This window comes from Antedon mediterranea, chromosome 10 (genome assembly GCF_964355755.1).
Source record: "Antedon mediterranea chromosome 10, ecAntMedi1.1, whole genome shotgun sequence".
NCBI classification, from domain to species: domain Eukaryota; kingdom Metazoa; phylum Echinodermata; class Crinoidea; order Comatulida; family Antedonidae; genus Antedon; species Antedon mediterranea.
Window position 1 is genome coordinate 17,319,762 of NC_092679.1, and position 23,745 is coordinate 17,343,506.

General features: G+C 33.1%; 2 protein-coding genes across 6 annotated transcripts in view; one reads left to right on the forward strand and one right to left on the reverse strand.

Annotated features, from left to right (window-relative positions):
- Positions 1–798: 798 nt before the first annotated feature.
- LOC140060391 (DNA replication complex GINS protein PSF1-like) lies at positions 799–8,079 on the forward strand. The gene is made up of 8 exons (XM_072106577.1): positions 799–918; positions 1,525–1,589; positions 3,316–3,411; positions 5,961–6,051; positions 6,357–6,437; positions 6,840–6,872; positions 7,379–7,453; positions 7,772–8,079. The coding sequence occupies exons 1-8, from the start codon at positions 844–846 to the stop codon at positions 7,838–7,840; spliced, it is 585 nt and encodes a 194-aa protein (XP_071962678.1). The 5' UTR covers positions 799–843; the 3' UTR covers positions 7,841–8,079.
- Positions 8,080–12,350: 4,271 nt separating this feature from the next.
- Positions 12,351–23,745, reverse strand: part of LOC140059788 (serine/threonine-protein kinase D1-like) — a 32,245-nt gene continuing 20,850 nt past the window's right edge. For 4 of the 5 annotated variants that reach the window (XM_072105697.1, XM_072105699.1, XM_072105696.1 and 1 more), the window contains 11 exons: positions 22,495–22,648; positions 21,652–21,775; positions 19,886–19,963; positions 18,274–18,550; positions 17,426–17,569; positions 17,054–17,160; positions 16,333–16,494; positions 15,651–15,749; positions 14,969–15,129; positions 14,473–14,665; positions 12,351–13,668 (listed from right to left, as the gene is read on the reverse strand). In XM_072105697.1, coding sequence (XP_071961798.1) covers positions 13,486–13,668; positions 14,473–14,665; positions 14,969–15,129; positions 15,651–15,749; positions 16,333–16,494; positions 17,054–17,160; positions 17,426–17,569; positions 18,274–18,550; positions 19,886–19,963; positions 21,652–21,775; positions 22,495–22,648 — 1,682 coding nt within the window. In that variant the 3' untranslated portion in view covers positions 12,351–13,485. The remainder of the gene's footprint in view (positions 13,669–14,472; positions 14,666–14,968; positions 15,130–15,650; positions 15,750–16,332; positions 16,495–17,053; positions 17,161–17,425; positions 17,570–18,273; positions 18,551–19,885; positions 19,964–21,651; positions 21,776–22,494; positions 22,649–23,745) is intronic. The other variant, XM_072105698.1, reaches the window with a different exon arrangement.

Sequence of the window (23,745 nt, forward strand, 5' to 3'; positions counted from 1 at the left end):
ATGTTATATATCATATTATTAAATGTTTCCTATTCTTTATCATTGTGTTTTACTCTAATATGATTGGTTATAGTAAAACACAGTGCTAAATTGCTATGTGAATGTCATTTATCATGTTATTAAATGTTTCCTATTCTTTATCATTGTGCTTTACTCTAACCAAATTGGTTATAGTAAAACACAGTGCTAAATTGCTATGTAAATGTCATTTATCATGTTATTAAATGTTTCTTATTCTTTATCATTGTGTTTTACTCTAACCAAATTGGTTATAGTAAAACACAGTGCTAAATTGCTATGTAAATGTAATTTATCATATTATTAAATGTTTCCTATTCTTTATCATTGTGTTTTACTCTAACCAAATTGGTTATAATTTATTTAATTTCATTTCAAAAGACATTTACCTAAATTTCTATTTAAATGTCATTTATCAAATTATTAAATGTTTCCTATTATTTATCTGGTTATATAGTAAAACACTGTGCTAAATTGCTATTGTATTAAGGACGAGTTCCGAGAAGATGTATTCAAAGCTACAACCAATCAGAACAGTGTTAATCAATATAGTCCATGGCTACAGCCAATCAGAAACGTCCAAATCGCAATAACCCCTAGGCTAATAGAAATTATTGGTCCGAGTAGCCTTTTCAACCAGACGTTGCGAGGTTTAAAAAGTAAAACATGATTTACTCGCCAGTTTGGTATAGTTTATATACCTGTTATTACATAATAATATAAGCCGGAAATGTATGTGCGCATGCGTAACTTGTCAATGTTTTGATCATTTTCGCGCGAACTGTCCAAAAATATTATCGATCGATAAGCAAGACATATTTTGAAATGTATGGTGAAATAGCTCTCGAATTAATTAGAGATCTCCAACGATCACTTGATGGTTCTCTCCTACCATTTAATGTAAGTTTGTGAATTCAGTAAATAAGCCAAATCGACAAATAACGGTATCTGGAGTAGTTAATTAATGATACTGATAGTGGATCGTATCTCTCTCTAGGCCGACCGGACAAACTAAAACATGCCAGCGGAAGAGAGTCTAGGCCTACCACTACGCTTGCCGGTTTACTACTAGGTAGCTAGGCCTAGATCTCGGTTTATTTATTTTGTCTCATTAGAATATTATTAAATATTGATATTAGTATACAATAAATGCAACTGTTAGCCCATTGAGTGGTCTAATTAAATGGCATAGTAATTTAATTGGGCCACTTTATCTCAATCTCATAAATTTCCACATCTTCTTTAACGTTTAAAAATGTAATTTTTAGCATATACCTGTGTTGTTTAGATTTTCTTAAATTCCTGTCAAATATTATAAATAAATATATATAATTATTAATACAGTTGGGATCTCATACCTAGTGAGTGCCAATTCAAATAAATTATAATAATCCCCATTTTCTATAATAATATTGATGATATAGATAGTAGATTGTAGGGCTAATTTATTCAGATATTTATTTTAAAAAACAACAAATATATTTTGAAACTTTTTTTCACCTACAGGATGACAGTATACGACAGGTCCTGGAAGAAATGAGGACGCTTTATGATCAAAATCAAGCGGATGTGTACGTTTCGAACATTTTGTATCACAACTAACAAGTCCAAAGAATATAAACTTTAAGCTCTGTTTACACTTTAAAAAAGTGTGATTTGCCCAAATATGTTAGTAATAAGCTTAAATATGTTAGTGATATGACATCATCATGTCAATATATGGGCACATTTTGTGTCACATAAAGTTTGATAGTCTAGACAGAGCTTTAGGCCTAGTATAAAAAAGTTTAAATATTATGCACCTGTCAATTGTATGACCTACTACTAAACGACCCCGGGGAGAGGTGTGTCATTTGTTCCATGTGCGTCATACCTTATTGAATATCATGACACACCCCTGCGTCAAAAAAGTGACTTATCTTTAGGTAACCATGACACACCAATTTTGAAGAACAGTGATGCATTGTGACCATGTTGTTCATAATAAGGTGGGTGGTAAATTGACGGACATTGTCACACATTGTTTATTGAAGTGACATACCATTTAGGTTTCTTGATGCACCCCTGCGTCAATAATTATTTTTAAATGACGCATCCATGACCCACCTCTCCCGGGGGTCAAATAGCGGATCATACAATAAAGTGCACCATATTTAAAAGGTAAATCTGGACAAAAAAAGTTCCATAGGCGCGAGGCTAGCGCGATGATGTAAATTTACATCACCGTGATAGGACCTAGATGGAAATTTTGTCCCGATTGACCTTGTAAATAGGCCGCTCTCTGGAGTTATCGAAGTCGCTTATTGACAAGTGGATTATCGTATCAAACTTATAAATGGAGCTTCTGGTTAACAGTAAAATTATAATAAAAAAGTCTGTGGTACACCGCGCATTTCCATTCTCTAGAAGCCGATTGTAAGTTAACAACCTAAACGTTGAGACATTCTCAAAACCATACTTTATATCCTTTTGTAAACACATTGTGTATTTTTTGATTTTTACAAAAAGAAATCTTGTTGTGTACTGCAAACCTAACTTTGCTATTGTTTATTCGCCATGCAAGCCTTTAAAAACAATATTGTAAAATGATGATACAGACTTACTAAGTTTAAAAGCTAATTAGCAGCGTAAGGACATATTTAATGTTTTTTAAATTGAACCATTTTCTAATAATCAGCTCACTTAGTTAAATGACATTGAATAAGTAAACAGCATGAGACTTGAATTGAAATTACCTAGTAAACAGCATCAAGATCAAGAAGAAGATTGAAAAAAAAGGAAATTTATATGCTAAATATATATATATATATAAATCCAAAGGCAAATTACTAAAAATAATGAGATTGCTGTGGGTATCAGTGGCTGGATCTCAATGGAGATGCAAAATAAAATAGGCAAAAAGCTAAATCAAAATGATAAAGAAAAACAGCCAGAAAAAATATATATATGTATAAATCAAAAGGCAAATTACTGAAAATAATGACAATGCTGTGGGTATCAGTGGCTGGATCTCAATGGCGATACAAAATAAAATAAGCACTGACAAAATGACAATGCTGTGGGTATCAGTGGCTGGATCTCAATGGCGATACAAAATAAAATAAGCAAAAAAGCTAAAATCAAAACAATGAAATACAACAGCCAGAAACATTAGCAGAGATTTTGGGAAACACTAGCCCTTAATCAGTGCAATATTCATCCAGATAAAAATAAGTTCAATAAGGAACGGACAGAACAAGTGAATACCATAATATTTTGAATAAGAGAATTGATTGTATACTTTATTGATTCTTTTAGATCGTCTACAGCAGCAGGTGAAACCGGGATGCTAGCAGGAGTTCAATTCCGACATGCTTGCCTCAACCGGAACAAAAGATTACTCCTTGCATACTTGTAAGTATACTGTAGTATCCAGTCATAGAGAGTTCACTACTGTATAATATTATCTCTAATGAGAAAGGAGAGAGCATTGTGTGATTTCAACATTTAAGGTGTGTGGGGGGGGGGGGAGGGAGGTTGTGCGTCTACTAACAAGTGCATTTTAAACAACATTTACCTCAGTACCAACAAAATGAGCCCAGTCATTCACTATAATATTATATCTATGCTGTAGTAAAGGAGAGAATATTGAGAATGGGGGTAGGGTTTTGTTTATATATTTAGGCAAATTACCAAGGATAACCTTAAGCGAAATTCATTCACTATCCTTTTTAAGGTGGCAATCCTGTTCACAAACAAACATATACACACACAAGATGGTCTACATAAAACAAATTATTATTGTGTTTGGGAGTGGAGTTGTAATTTGTCATCTTAGAAAAAATACTGAAGTGACAGGAGTTGAACCCAGGACCTTTGGATTGGTAGCCAAGTACCATAACCACCAAGCTACAACTTCTTAAGGGCTACAAACTGTATGCATGATTGGTGTAATATACACAATTATATCAAGTGCATTTAAAAAACAACCTAACCTCAGTACCAACAGAAAAAGCTCATATAAATAAAGATGCCCTATAAGCTTTATGTGCCCAAATATGGTAGTGGTATGACATCATCATGTCCATATATGGGCACATCACATTTTTTTGTCACATAAAGGTTGATAGTGTAGACATAGGTTAAGGAATATACTCTTAGGCCAACATGATAATGGATAATACTGTACTACAGTATAAATTTCAGTATTCACTTTAATGTCAAAATTAAGGTGTGTCTGTTTAAAGGAAAGGTTATTTTGCCACACAAAATAGAGGGTGCTGTAACAGTTTCAATTCCACAGCCACAAACTGTTTATTATATTGAAAGATTAGAAGCAACAGACACAAAATGAAGTAGAGTATGCGCTGCCAATGGTTGTAACATTCCAGGTTATGTGAGATTTATTCATCATTTCAATTACTAGATGGTACGCTCGCTTCGCTCGCGTACCATCTAGGTCGTGCCCACAGATGGTTCTCGAATACACAGTAATTTCAGCGTAAAAAAATGCTTTTTTTAATGTACGTACTGCAGGACGATAATAGTTATTATTGTTTACAGAAACGAATAAATAGACACGATGATTTATGTATTAAACTGAAATTAGCACACTGGGAATTACTTCCGAAAGAGAAACTTGTCACAAAATGAGTCCAAATTTGTTATTTGGACTCATTTAAACAAACCCAATTTGTGTTTTGTGTGTAACATTAGTTTTGAGGGATGGGGAAGAGGATATGGGTAGAAAGAAGAACAATGTTTTAATATATTATTTATCTACTCAGTAACGAAATATGTTTTTCACTTTGATAGGCCTATAAATAATATACCACAGTAACACATTTGCGATTTAATACTTTGTTAAAACTGTCACTGTTATAGTCCATTGAAATAGCATGTACATGTAACGATACACGTACCACTACAACGTTTATATTCTTTGTAATTATTAATTAATACAAACGTTGAGAAGCAACTGTCAGTAGTACAGTTTATTTGTATATTGTACGTTTTATATAACAGTAGGGCCTACTCACAGGCCTATAAATAATATACCACTTAATACAGTAACACATTTGCGACTTAATACTTTGTTAAAACTGTCACTGTCATAGTCGATTGAAATAGCATAGTACATGTAACGATACACGTACCACTACAACGTTTATATTCTTTGTAATTATTAATATACAAACGTTGAGAAGCAACTGTCAGTACTACAGTTTATTTGTATATTGTACGTTCTATATAACAGTTACCCACACTCACAGTAAATTCAATGGCGACCACAAATGTTAATATGTATTTACAGTAATGTCCAAGTATTGCAATACTTATCTATATATAGGTTTTAGGTTAATTCCCCAAGGGCCAATAAATTTACCTACAGCTGGTGGTACTTGTGTTAAAGCAAAGAGTTATTATTGGAATGTTCCATTCATCGCAAATCAATACATTTGTATAATCGTATATTAAATCTATCAAAATAGTATTTTTTTAAGAAAATCGGCCTGTCCTCAACATTATGATGCTGTACTCTAGCTGTTCAAACAGTTTTCAGCTATTAAAAACAATCATCGTAGGAGGAGATAGGAAAATGCGAAGCCTCCTCGCATTTTTGTGGCGGGTATTTTTCAAGATGGACATCCATTAGACAGTGTATACAACGATCGGAAAACACCCCTATTTGGGGCAAATCGTTGAACCTAAATTCGTTTTAATCGTCAATAACTAATTATCTAACTTAATTTAATTAGTAAACAGGGTTACATCAGGTGGTTAAAATCAGTACCGAAAGTACGAACCAACTTTATATACCATCGAGTAAAAATTCTAGAAGTAAGGCGCGATTTATCGAATTTTGCCCTTACGTAAATTTATATATAGATACTAGAATAATACTGTATCACTTGTATGGATGTATGCTGAAATAAACAACTTATTATCTCTTATTATTTTAGATACAACCGCTTACAAGTTATCAGACAAATGCGCTGGGAATTTGGTAGTGTTTTACCAGTTGATGTAAAACAAAATCTATCTGAAAATGAGGTAGAATTTTATGTTTAGAATTTAATACATTAAAGCTCTGTCTACACTATCAAACTAGTTTGACAAAAAAATGTGTGATGTGCTCGCTTAAATATGGTAGTGGCACATCACAATTTTTTGTCACATAAAGTTTAATAGTGTAGACTGAGCTTTAAAACTAAAACACTAAAGTTTTTTAAAACATTAATGTGAAGTTAAACAGGATTTTTTGTATGGAAATATTTAATTTTTAAGATAAAAAATGTAAATCAAATCTTATTATAATGACAACTTCCATAAATATAGAATGTTATTTTATCTTTTAGATGCACTGGTTTGGTCGTTACAACAAGTCTTTAGCTAAATACATGAGATCCTTGGGTAGTGATGGATTAGATTTAACACAGGTACGTGAAACAGGGACGCAAACCCATGGGGTACAATCTACAATTCCATTATTAAATTCATATTTCTACATGGTATGACCAAGGCAGTCTAACAACAGGATGTTGAGCTTTGGAGATCAAAGGGTTTATCTGTGGCTGCGACACCATCAGTTCCACATGCATTTGATGACGAATATCAAAGATGTTGGTGAAGTTTGGTCGGATACTACAATCTCTCTATGTACAAAGTACATTACTGTTGGTATTTGTAGCAGCCAGACATAAGATCAAAGTTTTTTTATCTTGGCAAGGCAAGCTCAGTGTCCTGTTGTTAAGATTGCTGACTGTAGATGTAGATTACTATAATGACGATAGCAAGATAAATAACGAAGTACTAATCAGCATTTTGTTAATTAATTTCAGGACATGAAACCGCCAAAAAGTTTATATATTGAAGTAAGTAAAATGATAATAGTATACATAAAAACGAACTAAAGCTAGTTTAAATGCCTTTTAATGAAATTAGTACATATATATCTCCAAATCGTACACAAAAATCTGCTGCTGTTGCTATCTCGCGGTGGTGTTAACAAACAGAGGAAGGACAACAGGTGGCGCTGTTGTATTTTACAGCAATTTGTACACTAGATTTTGTTTTTATCCACCAAACGTTTTTTTTTTCGTACACAAAAATGTTTAAAAATTACTATTAATCGATTGTTTAATAGTGCGTATTATTGCACGCCATGTGACCCACAATCGTCTAATCAAATGACAGGAATTTATTTAGGTTTTATATAATACTGACTGGTTAATGGCATATAATCCATTTTTAATCAGTGTGTGTGCAATGATTTAAACCTTTTCTTTGGGACTATATGGCCCACAGCAATTACATGTCATAATAATTATTGTTGAAAAATCATGTCTGTTTTGACTACTGAGTATATTGTATACTACAGGTACGGTGCTTAGTAGACCATGGCGAATTTGAAACAGAAGATGGGACAATCATTGTTTTAAAGAAAAATTGTCAGGTGGGTTTTTATTTGCTTTAAACAGGTGCATATGTAAACTATTAGTGGATGAGACAGGTATTTATTTGTAGGTGTTACATATTTATGTCAAAATGACAATGCTTTATGATTACAATGCCTTATCATAGAGCTTTCTCCATGATTTTAAGCAAGTATAATGATCTGTTTACACTACCAAACTTTTTTTTGTGACAAAAAAAATGTTTTGTGCCCATGGACATGATGTCATATTACTACCATATTTGGGCTCATCACACTTTTTTTTGATAGAGCTTAAGTGAAAGTTTATTTATAACCGTATTTTTTTTTTCTTTACAGCATTTCCTATTACGTTCACAGTGTGAGCATCTTGTGAGACAAGGAATTCTGGAACATATTCTTTCATGAAAATATGGAATGGTGTGGAATATCTAAGGCCTTGCATCTGCCTATGCAACACCAAAAAACATTTAAAAAGTTACATAAAAAAAATCATTATTTTGAAAAATGGTAACAAAAATTATCTAATAAAAACATGTGCAACTGAATTGTCTTGTTTTTGTTTATTATCACCATGGTGATATAAATGTCACCACCATAATTGAACAATACCACTCAAGGTCTGACTAAAAGCCTCTACACAAATTATGAATCCTCATTTAACTACAGTACCATTATTTTTCTTTTTACTTGTAAAAAATGGTGGGAGAGGGGAGGGTGTAACAACATCCAGATACGACTAACGACCCACATTCTTAAAATGCAATGCAACAACCAAACGTCATTATTTTTATCACAGTCTGAAAATGTGTCTACGAATTACGCGTCCGAGAAGTAACGTTCTTGAGGTATATACTACAATTGAAAGTTTTTTCTTTTTCGTCTCTATTTCAAATTCTAACTTTACTATTTAAAAATGTACACATAGGAGGACAACACATGGTGTTTTTAAAAGAACATGTTTATAAACAATTAATTTAACGAAAGTGAACTATCAAAGATGGCAAGATACAAGGAAAGGGTAAAACATAAATACGAAAATAGCATATATTGCCAAGAATAGTTTAAAATAGATGACGTACATTGAAATATAGCAACCTTATTCTATAATTGTGCTAGATATTAAATGAATGCTAAAAAGCAAGGCATGTTTTAAATACATTTCATGAAATGTTTTCATAAAAAATTACAATACATATATCATGTTTGCTGAATAATCAACTTCTTCATCTGTTGATGTGGGAGACACAACCACCATTTATTTTCTAAATAGAAAGTAAAATACTGTATAAATATCAATGCTATTTCCAGATAAAGGGGTTCAAAGGTTAAAATAATCCTGTTTGTTGTCATACAAAAAAAAAATGAACGTATTTCCCAATTTAAAAGATGTGTGGACTTTATCTAATCTGAGCACCACATTGTAATAGATGAAACTAATGTTAAGCTAAGGACCTTCGCGCAATGCAAGTAATTTGATCAATCACACAAAGCACTTGATGATCTATTGCGTCCTGATCTGTCAAATTCCTTACGCTTACGTCCTTGCGTTGCATTACTAGTGGGAACCATGTTTAGGAACAGAGTAAAAATTGTACTACTGCAGGTACTGCAGTAACTGTATTTTGTTTACTCTTTACACAGTTTATTGCAGTGACTGCCTCATAAAAATCATACATTATTGCAGTAAAAAATGTAGTTACTGCAGTAATTGCAGTAGAATAATTTTCACATGATAATTTCACATATATCTCTTAAACCCCTTGAATATATTCTGTGTCTTTAGCAAACATGTTAAACAATATTGATTAGATTGTACTTTCTATTTCTGAACGTTAATATAGTACAACTAATTCACATATATCTTTTTAACAACTGGTAAAGCATTAAAAAAAGTTGACTAGTACATATTTTGCAAAACAAAACATTTAGAAAATCTTTTTAAAAGCAGTTGTAACTTATAGAAATTATTCCCGAAACAAGAATTAGGGTCCAATTTCTGGAATGAATCTTTTTAAAATTGTAGTTAAAAACAAAGTTTTCTGATAAATATAAAAGGCAGAAGAAGCACCAGAAATTGAAGTATTTTTGTAGAATCTTAAAATTCACTGGTTATATAATAATCATAAAAAAGTATGTATACCTTACAATCGGCTATGATACAATGAATGCAAATACTGTATTCTACTTCACTATTTGGACACTCTGTGTTTAACATCGGCTTGAAAGACTTTAAGTTCACCTATCTAAAATCAACAATACTTTACAATTTTTTTTTTGCTCAAAATCATTGAAGGCAGCTGACTGTACATACAACAGTATTATTTTCTCAACGAACTACGCATTAAAACAATTGCTAATACAAATTGTACCCTAGATAATTTTCAATTCATTTATGGCTATCTTATTTTACATAATTGTAATACAGTGCTCTGTTTTCTACTGACCAATATCATTTCAATATAATTTGAATATCATATTATTACACTTTAAACTAGTATCTAAAATCCACAAATATATATAATTAAACAATGTTTGATTTGGCTGAAGCCTAGAAATCCTACCTTGCAATAGCGGTACTAATTGGGGACCACTTGAGAAAAAAACAGGTATCATAGATTGTTCAGAAAAAAACAATTCAAATGCTATTTTACAATAAAAAATCTTCAAAAATGATCTTTCATGATGATCTTTAAAACCTTTACCATTTTATCCTTAAAGCCAATTTACACAGACGAGTGGTAACGGTAAGCGGAAGACCGTGTAGCTTGTCCCACATATAATCTGTATCTATCCTGAGTGGAAACCACCTGTTCACTTCGCGTTGTTCGCATTTCTATATTTTTATTACCGTTTCTGCTGTTCTGTGTAAATTGGCCTTAAGTCCGATTTATTTAACACGCCTTTTTTTTCCTCTGAGCACCTCCGCCGCCATTACTGAAATGGGTCACCTATATCGAGTGAATATAATGGCTTGGTCTTTGCCCTAATGCAATACTCACAATTCATATTCTATATTCTAAAAATTGCTGAATAAATTTATATTGACGATCTACAATATGAGAAAGTATTAAAATAAAAACACATGCTCAAATATTTAAATCATCCAGGTAATACACAAATGTTTTAAGAAATTAAAAATGAATATTCAAATAAGATAAAAATAATTTAAAGAATAATCATTATCATTATTATAATATATGAATATTCAAAATAAAATAGTAAATTTAATGAATATTCATTACCACACATGAATATTCAAATACCATAATATTATTCATATATTTTTTTCTGACTTATCGTCAGTATCGTCCATTTCAAATACAATATTCAGTAGTCCCGACTATTTACTAAATATTTAGTACCCGATATAAATAATAAGCTACTGTATGTTCACATTATTATTGTTTTTATTAACATCCTATTAAACATATTACACACTCTGTCATTTTGGTTAAGTACTACTACTGCTGCTGCTTATATCCTAGTTAATGTAATGTTTCTAAATATAGCACATTTCCTCGTGGAAGAGTCCTTGGTCCTCTGTAGGTCATGTCACAAAAATGCACCCTATGACTTGAACCTATAACAAAACTTGGTAGTGTTATATTAACACTATTGTAAATAATATCACACACAAAATATTAATGCATTTTAACTAATAATCCTATGTGGTTTACCAAAAATCATCACTCTAATGGCGTAGAGCTAGAACAGTCCAGAGTCACCATATCTATGTTCAGTGTCTCAACCTGGGCTGGGTTTATATTCAAGCCAAAGGAGATGTACAAAATTTGTATTATTTTCACTCCAAGATTATACATGTAAAATTGTGTAATAAATGAAAGAGAAACTGTTTTACTGACAATGATTTCTCAGTTTAGTATTTCAACTTTCTTTTTGAAATATTAATTTGCAAAATCAATGCATAATAATATGTATATTACTCAAGAAAGAGCACTAATTTCATTGCAATATGCCATGAATACTTTTTGTATATAAAATGCAATTTATATACATTTAAATTTACTGATAGCATTAAAAAGAAAAGAAATGGTTTAAATTGGATACCAGTTTTCCTTTTATAAAAGACTGTGTTGACAATGATTGCCGGTGCTGTAATGTTTGACTCGTCCTTTAGATGCGCTATTACGCTGTTGGTTCTGTGTCCACAGGTTCACAAAAACGTGGCATGCTGGTAGATGATTCTCAGTCGCTCGAACTGTGGGACTATGTGTCTGAAATCATTGTAGTAGGTCTAAAAAGCCAAATACAAATAACCAGGCCACTGACCCTGTTTTGGAGTTTGAACACCAAATAACTAATTCTCTCTGTGCCATTTGTAGCTGTATTACATCACCACAAATTACCCTAATTTGACAGACTCTGGGTAAGTATGCATGCTGTCAAAATCTGCTGATGAAGTTATTTTTTTTAAATTATTTTTATATATAACGTTGGTTATAGTTTTTTTGTTGAGTATAATTTTTGTGTGAGTGTTAAATTAACTTAATTAAATTAAATAGAGTATTTTAAGCATTGAGTTTTAGTCAACAAAAAAAAAACTTGTGATTTTCAATGTTTAATATGTGAATGAAAAAATACTCTTTTCTGTTAAGCACGATTAGGCGTCGTCGATATACAGTACGCTTGCCAATTGGTGAAAAAATTAGTAGCTCAACGAAAAAGCTTGTGATTTTCAATGTTTAATATGTGAATGAAAAAATACTCTTTTCTGTTAAGCACGATTAGGCGTCGTCGATATACAGTACGCTTGCCAATTGGTGAAAAAATTAGTAGCTCAACGAAAAAGCTTGCGATTTTCAATGTTTATTATGCGAATGAAAAAATGCTCTTTTCTGTTAAGCACGATTAGGTGTCGTCGATATACAGTACACTTGCCAATTGGTGAAAAAATTAGTAGCTCAACGAAAAAGCTTGCGATTTTCAATGTTTATTATGCGAATGAAAAAATGCTCTTTTCTGTTAAGCACGATTAGGCGTCGTCGATATACAGTACGCTTGCCAATTGGTGAAAAAATTAGTAGCTCAACGAAAAAGCTTGCGATTTTCAATGTTTATTATGCGAATGAAAAAATGCTCAAAAGATTTTCTGTTGAGCACAATGATTAAATGTCGTAGATATATGCTTGCCGATTTTAATCGAATTGCGAACATTTTTTAATGACAATTCAATGTGTAATTATACATTCATTGCATTATTGAACACTTTTTTTCTGGCAAGACGTGATGCAAACCTATCTGTTTAGAATCAGATTTTCAAATGTTGCGTAGTCGCGGAAGTTATCACTGATCTCTTTGTAAGCATACGCTAATTCTCTACTATTTCTAGTCTTTTTTTATATCTATAATAAGTATACCACAGATAGCATCATTTTGTATGTACGAATGTTTTTAGAATTTTAAATATTTCTCACAGAAAACAATTGTATGTAATGCATTGTAATTGACTTTTTGAATGAATGAAAATTTCATTTTGATTAATAAATGTTTTATGAGTGGAAGTATGCGATGTAAATGACTTTTTGAAAAATTAAGGCAGCCGTCACTTGTTGCGACCACACAATTCAAAATTCTATAGCCATTGATACAATCATGTATCAAGGCGGCATTTTCAAAAATTATTTCTTATAATAGTGACATTCAGCATCTACATATTTATACATTGCTAATGCTGCAGAAAACTACAGCAGAAATGCATTAAAATGTTCAAAAACTGCAAAAAATCACGAGAGGTTTACTCTGTATATGGCTTTTGCCAACCTGACGTTTTCAATACTTTTTCGAATCTATCCAAAATGCAATCCCACACTTGAATGTGAAGATAGTTGTATCTTATTCTTGTGCACAAACGATTCCGTAATTCCCTGATGGCTTTAAATAGGGCAAATTAGGAAACCTTGTTTATCATCTCCATGGCAACCTGGAATTATACAGCACTTGTGTGTCACAATGCTATTTCTGTATGGTATCCAAGTTCCATGCTTGTCTTCCAAAATTACAGAGTGTATATTTCAAAAATTTTGTCTTCTCTATAATGTGCTGATTCGGTCCAGATGACGTCCGGGACTGAGCTGTACACGGTTTGTGGGCGGTTCCTTGTCTCCATATTCACGTGCATAATTCTCCCATCGTGCATCGTCGCTCTCATGTGTGAGGTATCGTTCACCAACTTCTGATTCCAGTTTGCGTAAATCTTTCCAAAGCGTATAGTTCTAGAAAAGATTAGATTATAATCAGATTAGATTAGATTATAATCAGATTAGTTTCAGACTGGATATGTAATGTGCTCTACATATGTAGTATATCATAATAAGGTTAAAATCACATGTTCTAATAATGTTTAGTTGGGATTGGATGGTGAAATTATGTGCATAACACCATACACATCAAGATATTTATTTAAATATCAATATTATAGTCTATAGTATATCATCCCATCGTTGAGACAAGACCTCTAAAATATCGTGCCGTCTCATCAACAAATAATTCTTGATCCTCTCTTCGTGACAGTTGTCATATAATGCTTTGTATTTCTTTTTTCTTTTCTTTTTTTTATTGTGTGTACTGTAAAATTGCAAAAAAATCAAGGGCGCACGAAAATCGTGAAATTCCTAACTATGTTGTTTACAGTCGATCAGCCCTAGCCTAGGCTTAGTTAGCCAGGCCTAGCCTAAATACAAATACATTAAATTCATTCGTCAATTTAGTTCAACAAATTACACAAGAAACTCAAATCAAAAATAAAAGGTCGCGAAATAGTTAAAAATGTAAAATCGCGAAATTTTAGGGCCGCACAAATGTTTGGCTTTACAGTATATTTTTCATTTAGACAGTTTATCTGCATTGAAGTTGAATTGAATTATCTTCAGTGTCTATGCTGGCATCTTGTTGGTCATACTATCTTGTCCCTCCATCCATCATTCTAATTTCTGTTTAGATCTAAAAACTGTCATGATCTAGAAATCGCAGACATTTTAAAATGTTTACACAAAAAACAATACAAAACAAATGCTTACCTGAAGCCAAGCATGTGATAGACACTTATCAACTGAATATCTTTTGCGAATTTTAACTTGTAACAGATTGCCTATCAGGTCGATAGCTTCATCTGATATCTCCTTCCATGGATTCGGAGGGAACATGAATGCAGCATTGTGTATCTGATCCGTTATCTCCTCATCTTCATTGAATGGAAAGGTACCACTTAAGCTGGTAGAAAAAGATACAACAAGTATTAACCAGGGGTGGATCCAGCAAAATTGTTCATAAATGATAAAACGATCCGTCAGGTTGCAGAAAAATAAAAATAGTCATTATTTTATTTTAAAAAGTTAAATTTTAGGGGCAACTAAAGCCTGTTTGGCCCCCGTCAAAATCCGCGCCTGCTAACAGAACTCCTAACTTTACAGGAGTTTCAATATATTTTAAGCGATCTCTAGTCTCTTGTTAATGCTGCATCCAGACGCTCACAGAAGGTCGCATTTCGTGAGTATTTACTAAAATGACATTTACCTTACATAAATAATGACGCCAACAGACCACATATCCAGCGACCTATTGTAACATTTGTTCCTAAGCACTTCCGGTGCCAGGTATGCTGGCGTACCAACCACTGACCTCCTGAAGGACTTCTCTCCTATGATTCTGGCAAATCCAAAATCACACAATTTCACCTGAAAGAAGGTCACATAAAGTTTGATAGTGTAGACAGAGCTTTAGACATTTATTGGTGTATAGCAATAGTTGTACTACAACTTTATTAACATATACAGTCATTACAATATTCATATATATTGCCAGTCAACATTTTGCAAGCAACAAAACAACAATTTATTTTAAAAAGTTGGTTATCTATTTACACACAATACTAATTGTACCAAAAACATGACAAATGAAGATCAATAAAAAAAGACTTTGAATAGGCAATTTCGCAGTTTTAATCAAGTTAATCACTTCTGTAGAAAATGTTTTCACTAAGACAAAATAAATGGTTAAATTCAACTAAAAACCCTTTGACTTCAGGTCAATTTAACTATTTTTTTTTATAGGTAAATTTCTTTTTTTCGATCCAACGTTTGGTCTAAGTGAATAACTACTTTGTGAATATTTAAATAGCATATTTCAACAAAACAAATTTTCAGTCGTTGAAAATATATCCGAGTTATTTATCATGAAGATGAAAATAACAACTTACCTGTGGAAAATCACCCTCTGATGATAATAGAACATTCTCTGGTTTCAGATCACAGTGAACAATATTCTTTATGTGTAGAAATTTCAATGCTACTAAAATCTAATGGGAAAAAATAAAGTTATCAATAGAATTAATAACATTTCAACAAGAAAACAAATACTCAAATTCTTGACCTAATAATACTAATCTGCATCTGTAAGACTAAAGGCAATAGATTTACAACTTGACACTGAAGGGTCAAGAAAATATGGACACTGTAGGACACTAGAATCTTCACCGAGGTCAACAAAGTGTCCTAGAGCGTATGTGTATTATATATTTATTATATATAGGATATTAAACAGAAAAATAGTCAAATTATGATATTTTAATTAAAATATTGAGTTCTTGGTTTTCACTCTTAAAAATGTTTAACTTACTTTATTTTCTTCACTGTTTACAGATTAACTTTGATTATAGCTCTGTCTACACTATCAAACTAGTTTGAAAAAAAAGTGTGACGTGCCCAAATATGGTAGTGATATGCCCAAATATGATAGTAATGTGCCCAAATATGGTAGTGATATGCCCAAATATGATAGTGATCTGACATCATCATATCTATATATGGGCACATCACATTTATTATGTTCACATAAAGTTTGATAGCGTAGACAAGGCTTTACTGTCTCTTTTCATTTACCTGATGAATAAGAAACCTGGTTACTCGAACATCTAGTCTGCCTTTCACACTAGATAAAATCATTTCTAACATGTCTCCTTTTAGTTTCTCCATTACAACAAACACACGTTCTGGAGTTTCAAACATTCCCTCCAAATTAACAACGCCACAATGACGAACTTTCTGCAAGAGGAATTTAAAGGAAATATATATACAGTACTGTATGTAGAAGAAGACTGACACTTGCAGGACACTATCTTTGCAATAAAGAAGAGATTATTTCAGAAAATATGGGCTTGCAAAACAAGACCAGCACTCGCATACATTGATGTACTAGAAACGGATACTGGTATGCAGAGAGAAGAACTGGTTGTCAAAATGGCAGATAAGAAGTTATGGAGGAATCTAGTTTGGGTGTATGTCCCGGACTAAGTACAGTAAATATATGCAAAATTAACCAAAAAATGCTGAAACAGAAAATTCAGCGCAATATATATGTCAATGTTTTTCATAACCATTGAAAAAAAATACACTACTATATGTATATTTGTTAACACTCTGTTTAAACATCTTGTATATGATTGTCTAACATGACTAAATATGACGTTTTATGACAATAGACTATACTGTAATATACATAAATATATAAATTGTCATAAATGTATATGTTAAAATGGTGTACTGCCAAAAAGGTGGGACGAGCACACAGAAGATTTAAACAAAAAAGAAAAGGATTGCTTACATGAAGAATAGCCACCTCGTTTTTAAGCTGCGTTTCCTGTTTTGTTGGGAATCGTAGTTTGTCAATAACCTTAATCGCGACGGACCTACTTGATGTTCGATGTACACCTGATTTGAAAGAAATGTCAAGAATGGTTACACACTCCTTTTTAATAGTTAAATAGTAATAACAAGTAAGCCTACTGTTTTATATATAGTTTGTTTGGTTGTTATATATTTATATTTCTGTACAACCTCAATTCTTTTTTTGTTGTTGTCTGTACAATGATTTTTTTAGATTAAGCTTCTTTTTTACTAATTATATATTATGTCATCATGGTATTTCCAAAATAAAAAGATGAATGAATGAATATTTAAAATAAAATAACTCTACCTCCATAAACGATCCCAAATTGGCCAGATCCCAAGATTTCATCTGGAAATATCTGATACACTTGACTTATATCTTTTTTCTCTTCTTCACTATCTTCATGGTTAAATATGTAGTGAGAAGACTTTGACGCAGTGGTAGGCACACCTAAAAACAGAATTACATGATTACCGTATATCCTCAGGTATAATCCCGCTTCTGGTCTAACAGAACTCCCCTATTTTATGTCTGATTCCACAAACAGATATATCCCCGAGTATAATCCCAGTATTGACTTTTGGTCTGGATGTAGGCCTCTCTCTAGCCAGTTCAGATGAGTTTTTACAAGAAATGCTTATCATGTTTTTTTCTGAATCAGGGATTGCCCCAAAGTCGGCCCAATATCGTGTTTTAGTTGGTGAGATTATTCCAGAGGATTTACAATATATATGTTTTAAACACTATTTAAATTTATAATTTGGTCAGTAAATTTAAACACATAAGTTGCCTACCAAGTCAAATTATTGTTGTTAAGCTCTGTCTACACTATCAAACTAGTTTGACAAAAATAAGTGTGATGTGCCTAAATATGGTGGTGATATGGCCAAACATAGTAGTCATATGACATCATCATGTCCATATATTGGCATTCACATTTTTTGTCACATAAAGTTTGATAGTGTAAACAGAAGTTAAGGTTACATGTATCATTTGTAAAATACTTGTAATCCTATAGTCTCAAGCGTACAGGAAAACCAACATAGTAAATGTGAGTGGATGTAGACAATCGTAAATTCTGTTACATTCAAGTATATACATACACATACACATATATAACAATATAAACACAAACACATAGATACTGTAGTTACCATTACTGGACGTACTAGTTACACTTGTTGAGCTCTGTTGTGGAGTAACTGGCATCAGTGCCTGACGGATTGATTTTTCCCATGACCTAGCTGCCGTGATTCCATGTCCTGTTTCCGCCATGTTACGATCCGATGGTTCTGTGCTGGGTCTACGTATATCTCCTATGTAGTAAATAACGCCTTTCGTGTGAATCTCGAAGTAGTGGCTAGCACGGGTCTCAGGAGCGGCAGCGCTCTTTGTTGCCTCTACGCAGAGAATTTCTGATAAAGGTATTTCCTGAAAAAAAAAAACGTAAACGGTATAAGCTATGTTTAAGCTATGGTCGCATTGAGCTTTAATTCCAGTCCGATAGCCTGATAAAAAACAAAAATTGTATGGTGTTTAGGAATAGAAACCGTGTTCACACTAAATGATTCTGGATTCCATACAAAACATACATATGTGATACAAAACGCTCAGATTGAATCTAATTGGATGTGGCTTCAAAGAATGTTTTGAACAATTCAGTTGCTTAATTAAACAGGCAATGTAACTTAGATAGGATCAAAGGATACACACTAGATAATTCTGATGTTAATTAAGATAAAACAACAACAATTATAAGGTAAGAATACGCAAACAACTTGCTACAATATTCAATCTACATTAGCGTAAATTAAAACATGCATCATATTTGTTTCTTAGGGATTTGTTTGTTTTATCTTTATACTGGGTGACCTCTTCAGTCAAAGACTGATCTCCCAGAGGGCCCAGTTGGTGATCAGTGGCTGTGATGTACTAATACACCGGGGTAACCCCCTACTCATCTCGAAAGATGTACTAGGTTCTTTAAAGTGCACACAAGCAAGTTGTGTACACTGGACCTACGGTTTATAGTCCTTATCCGAGAAGACTCGTTCTACCACCAGAACCATGGAGTGAGTGAGCCTCGAACTCCTGCCGATGTTATGGCTACGTGATTACGGTTCCACTGTCTTAACCGCTCGGCCACTCACTCACTCATTACTTTGTGTAAATTATTGCAATGTCTGTGGTATGTCATTCTTCAAATATTGTGTACACAAGTAGCTAAATGCGAACTTTATGTCAATGGCTACCAGATGTATATGAAGACGGTTACTTGAATCAGTACCAGAGTAGGGTATATATTTACCTCCGACAGAATGGTGAGACGTTAGGAGGGCTATTGTGTGTTTGTGTACGTGTTTCTTTTTATATTAGTTAGCAGGATTACTCAAAAAGTTATCACCCAATTTTCATAAGATTTTAAAGAACGCTTTCATAGCTGTATGGCAACACGTCCTCCTAGACAGAGGTTTGCCCTCTCTGAGTGCCCTTCTAGTTGTGTATATTTTTATCATTTTGGCTGCTTATATATCATTATATCGTATTTGTCAACAAACTTCCTTGTAGCAACATTTGTACAACAAATGAAGGGTTTAAATTAGAAAATTCTAAAAGATTAAAACTGTAAAACTCCATCAAACTATATGTGACAATAAATGTGATGTGCCCATATATGGACATGATGATGTCATATCACTACCATGTTTGGGCATATCACTACCATATTTGGGCACATCACACTTTTTTTTGTCAAGCTAGTCTTACCTTGTAGTATCTTGTAGTATTATCACTTTGATACATTGTTACTGCTTTGCTGTCCAATCTCCAATAGTGCCTCTTCCGCTGTAATAATTCCACATTTTAAGAAAAAACGTTACAAAAATGAAATGTCAAATCTACGTTTCTAACTGAAAATCAGATTGCATAGTAAAATATTTTTAAAGAGTAAGGCAGAGTTCGCCATGTTTGGTTCAAAGTTCTTCTGTAGGCTAGCTCATTTACCGTCTAATTCAAAATGATTTTGCAACGTTTTTATAAATAGGATATTCAAAATAACTATTATTGCTCAGATCACAAACCAACACAAATTAATAGCAAATACTGTATGTAACATGGTATTTCAAAATGTCACTAGCTTGTAAGGCATCAAACGCATCCAGTTGATTCAAAGTCCTTGGCATTCAAAATGTCTCACTAGTTACCCCACACATAGGCAAGGGATTCACATGCTTCAAAGTAAGGCTTCCTTGCACTCGTCTCTCTCGCAATACAATAGATTGCATCTATAGCATGTACCTCACATAGCCAAATGAGTTAGGCTTCCTTGATATTGCAAATCAGTGCAATAATATCAAATCTTGTTGATTCATTATGGTCAAGCATACCTTTCTAACTGGTCAAGCATACCTTTCTAACTGGACACGCCAAATGCTTTTAAACGTCCTCCTAGTTGTATTAACATGCTTGAAGCCTACAAACACTTTGTGCAAATCATTCTCGACACAAACAACAGCAGTGGGAAAAATTTGTCAAGGCTAACCGCACCACTTTCCAGAGTAATTAGGTTCTAATCTACTAATGCACAATCTATAATAATTGGTCTTTCATTATTGAAAATGAACACTTTAGATAACATTGACCATCCGACATTATCATTACAAAGGGATATCTCGCCCACCAGCAACTTTCACAGTCGGGAGCATGGTCATTTTTAAGTGCTGGTAATGGTTATTCACTATGAAGTGGTTGTGAAGGTATTTTGTATTATAGAATACTGGTACAACAGTACAAGAGGCAGTATATTGATTGGTACAGTAATTTTATGATAAAACTTATTTGAACCATAATTAATATGAATCTCGGCTGAATTCAATTTTCACCATAATCATAGAGATATTCTCTATGCTGTAATCAACTCCACATTGTATGTCATTAGCCTAAAATAATAAGCCTGGTCTATACTATCAAATTTTATGTGACAAAAAAATGTTATGTGCCCATATATGGACATGATGATGTCATATCACTGCCATATTTGGGCATATCACCACCATATTTGGGCATGTTACCACCATATTTGGGCACATCACACTTTTTTTGTCAAACAAATTTGATAGTGTAGACAGAGCTTAATATAAACTCAAAAAGCTAGATGTTGTATCATAATAAAACCTAAAGATTTATACCACATTCAATTTTTTTAATTAGAACAAATTTTCTTGGAAAATGAACCTAAATCACTGTCAAAGTTACAGTTAATGTTTGATCTGCCTAGAATCTTACTTTTTATTGCATATTTTGATGCAAATTTACCTCTGTTTTTAAAAGTTTCAATATTGATTTTAGCCTTAGCCTGAACTTTCACATTTTACCCTTTGCATGTAGGGTAAAATATACAGCAGGTTTTCAGTTGTTTGGTTTGATTTTGCCTTTTGAAGAAAAACGAATAAATTGAAGAGGCTGATGCTGGATACGAAGAATTTTTCAAAGCATATTCACAGTTTTAAATCAATAGTAAGAAAATATTTTACCATATTGTCTCTACTGGTATAGTGTACCATCCAGCCTTCTTTAAGGACTTGCGATCCTTTTCTCTTTGTCTGTTTTATAGATTGCACAATACGCATCAGGGGAATGTTGTTACTCTCGTTTGGACTAAAAGAAAAAAAATTAAATTGCTTAAATATATTAAAGTAAAGGTTGGTGATAAGATTAGCATTCCTAATCCCAGGTTCTTGGTCCAAATCTTGTACGAGTCACTTTCATTCCTTTCAAATCTTAGGTAGGGAATTATAAAAAAATGCAACTATATGAAGACCAACAAAGGGCATTTGACAAACTGTGTTGGACTGCTGATCGTGAGATCGGGAGTTCAAGTCCAAAGCTTATCGCATTGCTTGTGTCCTTAGGAGAGACACTTACGTTTGCCTCTCTCCACCCAGGTGTACAAATGGGTACCTGGTATAAAGGTCAGAACACAACTGCGCTAAGGCTGCATTATAGCAGTATGTTTTCATTTGTGTTTGATCCAAAAAAATATTCGGGGTAATATAAAGCGCTTAGAGGCTTTATGCATGAAGCGATAAATAAGAATGACATATTATTTAAAACGGAATTTGAAATTGGTATATTTCTATATTTCATTCTCTGTCTGTGGTTGTAATCAGTTTTTCTTTTGCCTTGTAGCAATGGTATACCTAAAGCGTGGTTCCCACTAGAGACACAACAGAAGGACGTACACGCAACGCAAGCAAGTTGACCAATGACAAGCCAATGTTCAAATAACCCATCGCTTCTGATTGGTCAAATCACTTACGTTGCGTTACGTCCTTGCTTTGCGTCGCTGGTGGGAACCAAGCTTAACTGTAGTTTACCTCAATGGTTGCGGAGTACTTTCGGTGTCTGGTATACTACTACCTTCCTCTTTTTCTTCAATGTTTTCAAATTCACTGGTGATGCTCTCCGCTAATGAACTACTGGTTTCCTCCTCATCAACTGATGTAGGCTTTTCAGGAAATTCATCATCTCCTGTAGACACAAACAAGTTCCAATAATCAAGACTTGGTTTGAATTTCTCAGATTTTATTAGTTAAATATTACCGTATATCCTCGGCGTAATCCCACTTCAGGTCTAATCCCACTCCTTACATTAGGTAATAAACATATCCCCGGATATAGTCATAGCATTGCTCTGGATGTAGACCTCTTTCTAGCCAGTTCAGATGAGTTTTTACATGAAATGCTTGAACTAGGGTTTCCCTTTCCCCGGGGTATAGTTCCACCACAACAGCCCCCCGCCCACCCCTAAAGTCGGCCTAATTTTATGTTTATCTAAGGCATGGGGTTATACCAGAGGATATACGGTAATATTAATAATTTTTGTTAATTCTGAAAATGCTAAATCAATCATTTTACATATTTTACTGTGAAATGTGTTTATCATTACTTCTTGAATTACCATACCAAGTGGGCTTGTAGTGGATTACAAATATACACATTATCCTTCTATTGAACATCTATACAAGCACTCCCTACCTCAATGTATAGAAGATGATGAACTGTATGGTTGATACAGTACAGATATTAATATTAAAGAGCTTTTGAGACGACCAATGACCTAGAAACATGTCAGGCCATGTCAATTCATTTTGTGGGAAGTTGAATGTTTCCTCCTCACACTATTCGTCAACACGGTTTTCGTGGGCTCTAGGTTTAGGCAAGGTTGTCGCAAATCATGAGTTTAGTTTAGTACATACAGATCATTGTTTGCAGCCAGTCCAATTTACACAGCCAAAAAAATACATTAAATCTCAAGAACCTAAGGTTTTAAATGCTAGTTTGTGCATAGTGATATTATAATGGTTATCTGTCTATGTCTAACCATCAACCATAAAGGATACCAAATAATAAGTAAGAAATTGAATGTAACAAATGCCACAAAATACAGGAACTTAAGGAGCTTTTCAGCGTATCTAAAATAACTAACCTCCTTAGTTAGACATAAATACTAGCCAGCTGTATGTATTCCACAATATAGTAATAAAACATATCTTATCAGCTTATATCATCTTAGGTACATGAGAATAGCTGAAAACTTTGATAGCGCCATCATCATTTCACAGGCA

What these genes read in the sequence shown, in the direction of transcription:
- LOC140060391 (XM_072106577.1), top strand. Translation starts at nt 844, where the DNA reads ATGTATGGTGAAATAGCTCTCGAATTAATTAGAGATCTCCAACGATCA. An exon ending in AAAATCTATCTGAAAATGAG is followed by an intron (nt 6,052 to 6,356) that starts GTAGAATTTTAT and finishes TTTATCTTTTAG; the next exon opens with ATGCACTGGTTTGGTCGTTA. An exon ending in CAAAAAGTTTATATATTGAA is followed by an intron (nt 6,873 to 7,378) that starts GTAAGTAAAATG and finishes TGTATACTACAG; the next exon opens with GTACGGTGCTTAGTAGACCA.